Source organism: the organism of the source record quoted next (genome assembly GCF_019968985.1).
Source record: "MAG: Porospora cf. gigantea B chromosome Unknown PgB_NODE_8431_length_1386_cov_819.549, whole genome shotgun sequence".
NCBI classification, from domain to species: domain Eukaryota; phylum Apicomplexa; class Conoidasida; order Eugregarinorida; family Porosporidae; genus Porospora; species Porospora cf. gigantea B.
Window position 1 is genome coordinate 1 of NW_027179294.1, and position 1,386 is coordinate 1,386.

At 67.0% G+C, this 1,386-nt stretch overlaps 1 protein-coding gene across 2 annotated transcripts; it reads right to left on the minus strand.

Annotated features, from left to right (window-relative positions):
• KVP17_002297 (uncharacterized protein) lies at positions 1-1,357 on the minus strand (the record flags this gene model as incomplete). 2 transcript variants are annotated; one of them, XM_068518415.1, is made up of 1 exon in its annotated part: positions 1-1,357. In XM_068518415.1, a coding segment is annotated over one exon (1,357 nt), but the record flags the coding sequence as incomplete, so codon positions are not given. The 2 variants fall into 2 exon arrangements, with proteins under 2 accessions (XP_068371497.1, XP_068371498.1); XM_068518416.1 differs by having other exon boundaries at positions 62-1,357.
• Positions 1,358-1,386: the final 29 nt, after the last annotated feature.

Sequence of the window (1,386 nt, forward strand, 5' to 3'; positions counted from 1 at the left end):
GCAGGCGCTCGGAGGCCCCGTCGGGAGCCTTCCGCTGGCGCCAGTCCCCATGGATTCCCACCGAGGGGTCCAGGCCGAAGGTCAGATAGAAGGGGCTCTCCTGGGTCGTCCCGTGTAGGGTCGCTCGGTAGGAGAACAGGGCTGAATCCAGCGCTTCGGGGAAGGGGATCCTCCCCTGGTCCACGTGCCGCAGGAAGCCGGAAAGGCGGGGGTGGAAGGTCTCCACCACTGCGTTACCCTCGGGGTGGTAGGGGGTCGAGGCCAACTGCTCGATGCCCAGGCGCCGCGCGAGGCTCTCGAACAGGTCGCTGGTGAAAGCCGCCCCTCGGTCGGAGATGATCAGGCGGGGGACGCCGAAGCGACAGACCCAGTGCCTGAAGAACGCCGAGGAAGTGACCTCCGCCGATTTGTCGGCGACGACTACGGCCTCGGCCCACTTGGTGTGCGAGTCGACCATGGTAAGTACGTCCCAGACCTTTTCTCCGTAGGCGCAGCTCCAGTGGTCCAAGTGGACCCGCCGCAGGGGGGCTTCCACGGGGTGAGGGCTGTGAAAACCCTGGAGCCGGGAGATGTCGATTTGGTTCCGCGCACAAGAAGGGCAGGCAGCCAGGTGCTCGTGGACGTCCTGATGGAGTCCCGGCCAATTGAAGACCCTCAGGAGGGTGGACCGGGTCTTCTTGACCCCCGAGTGCTTGTAGGGGCAGAGGGAATGGCAAGCAGCGATCGCCTCGTGGCGCCAGCGTCCCGGGGGAACGTAGATGCGGCCGTGGTAGAGGACCATCCCGTCGCGCCGTGCATAAGCGCTGCCGAAGGCGCTCGGGTCGCCGGCCTGGGCGGCCAAGATCTCAGATAGGGAGGGTAGCTGCGGGTTCGCCACCCGGGGCCTCTCAACCAGGGGCTCCTGGGGAGGGGATGCGGGTTCCTCCTCCGCGATCCCGGCCCCGAGGGGGGAGGGGGATGTTTCCTGGGAGGGGGAAGCAGCCTCTGAGTCCGAATCGTCGGCCCAGAGCATCGTCAGGAGGCGGTTCCGTTCACCGAGGTCCTCGTTCTCGTCGGTGACGTCCGCGGTCAGGGTCATCCGCGGCTCGAGGCCGGGGTCGGCGTCGGTGTCTAGGTAGCGCGACAGGAAGTCCACATGAGCGAGGCTGGTCCCACTCTTGTGGAAGATGGCCATGTCGTACTCGGCCAGGCGGCTGGCCCACCGCGCTACCTTCCCCTTGGTGGCCTGGAGCATCCACCGGAGGCTCGCGTGGTCCGTGTGGACCGTGAAGGCCCGCCCACGGAGGAAGGGGTCGAACTTGCGGACCCCTTCAACGATGGCGAAGGCCTCCTGCTCGTAGACCGGCCACCGAGCCATCGGCCCGGTCAGGGACTTAGAGTGGAAAG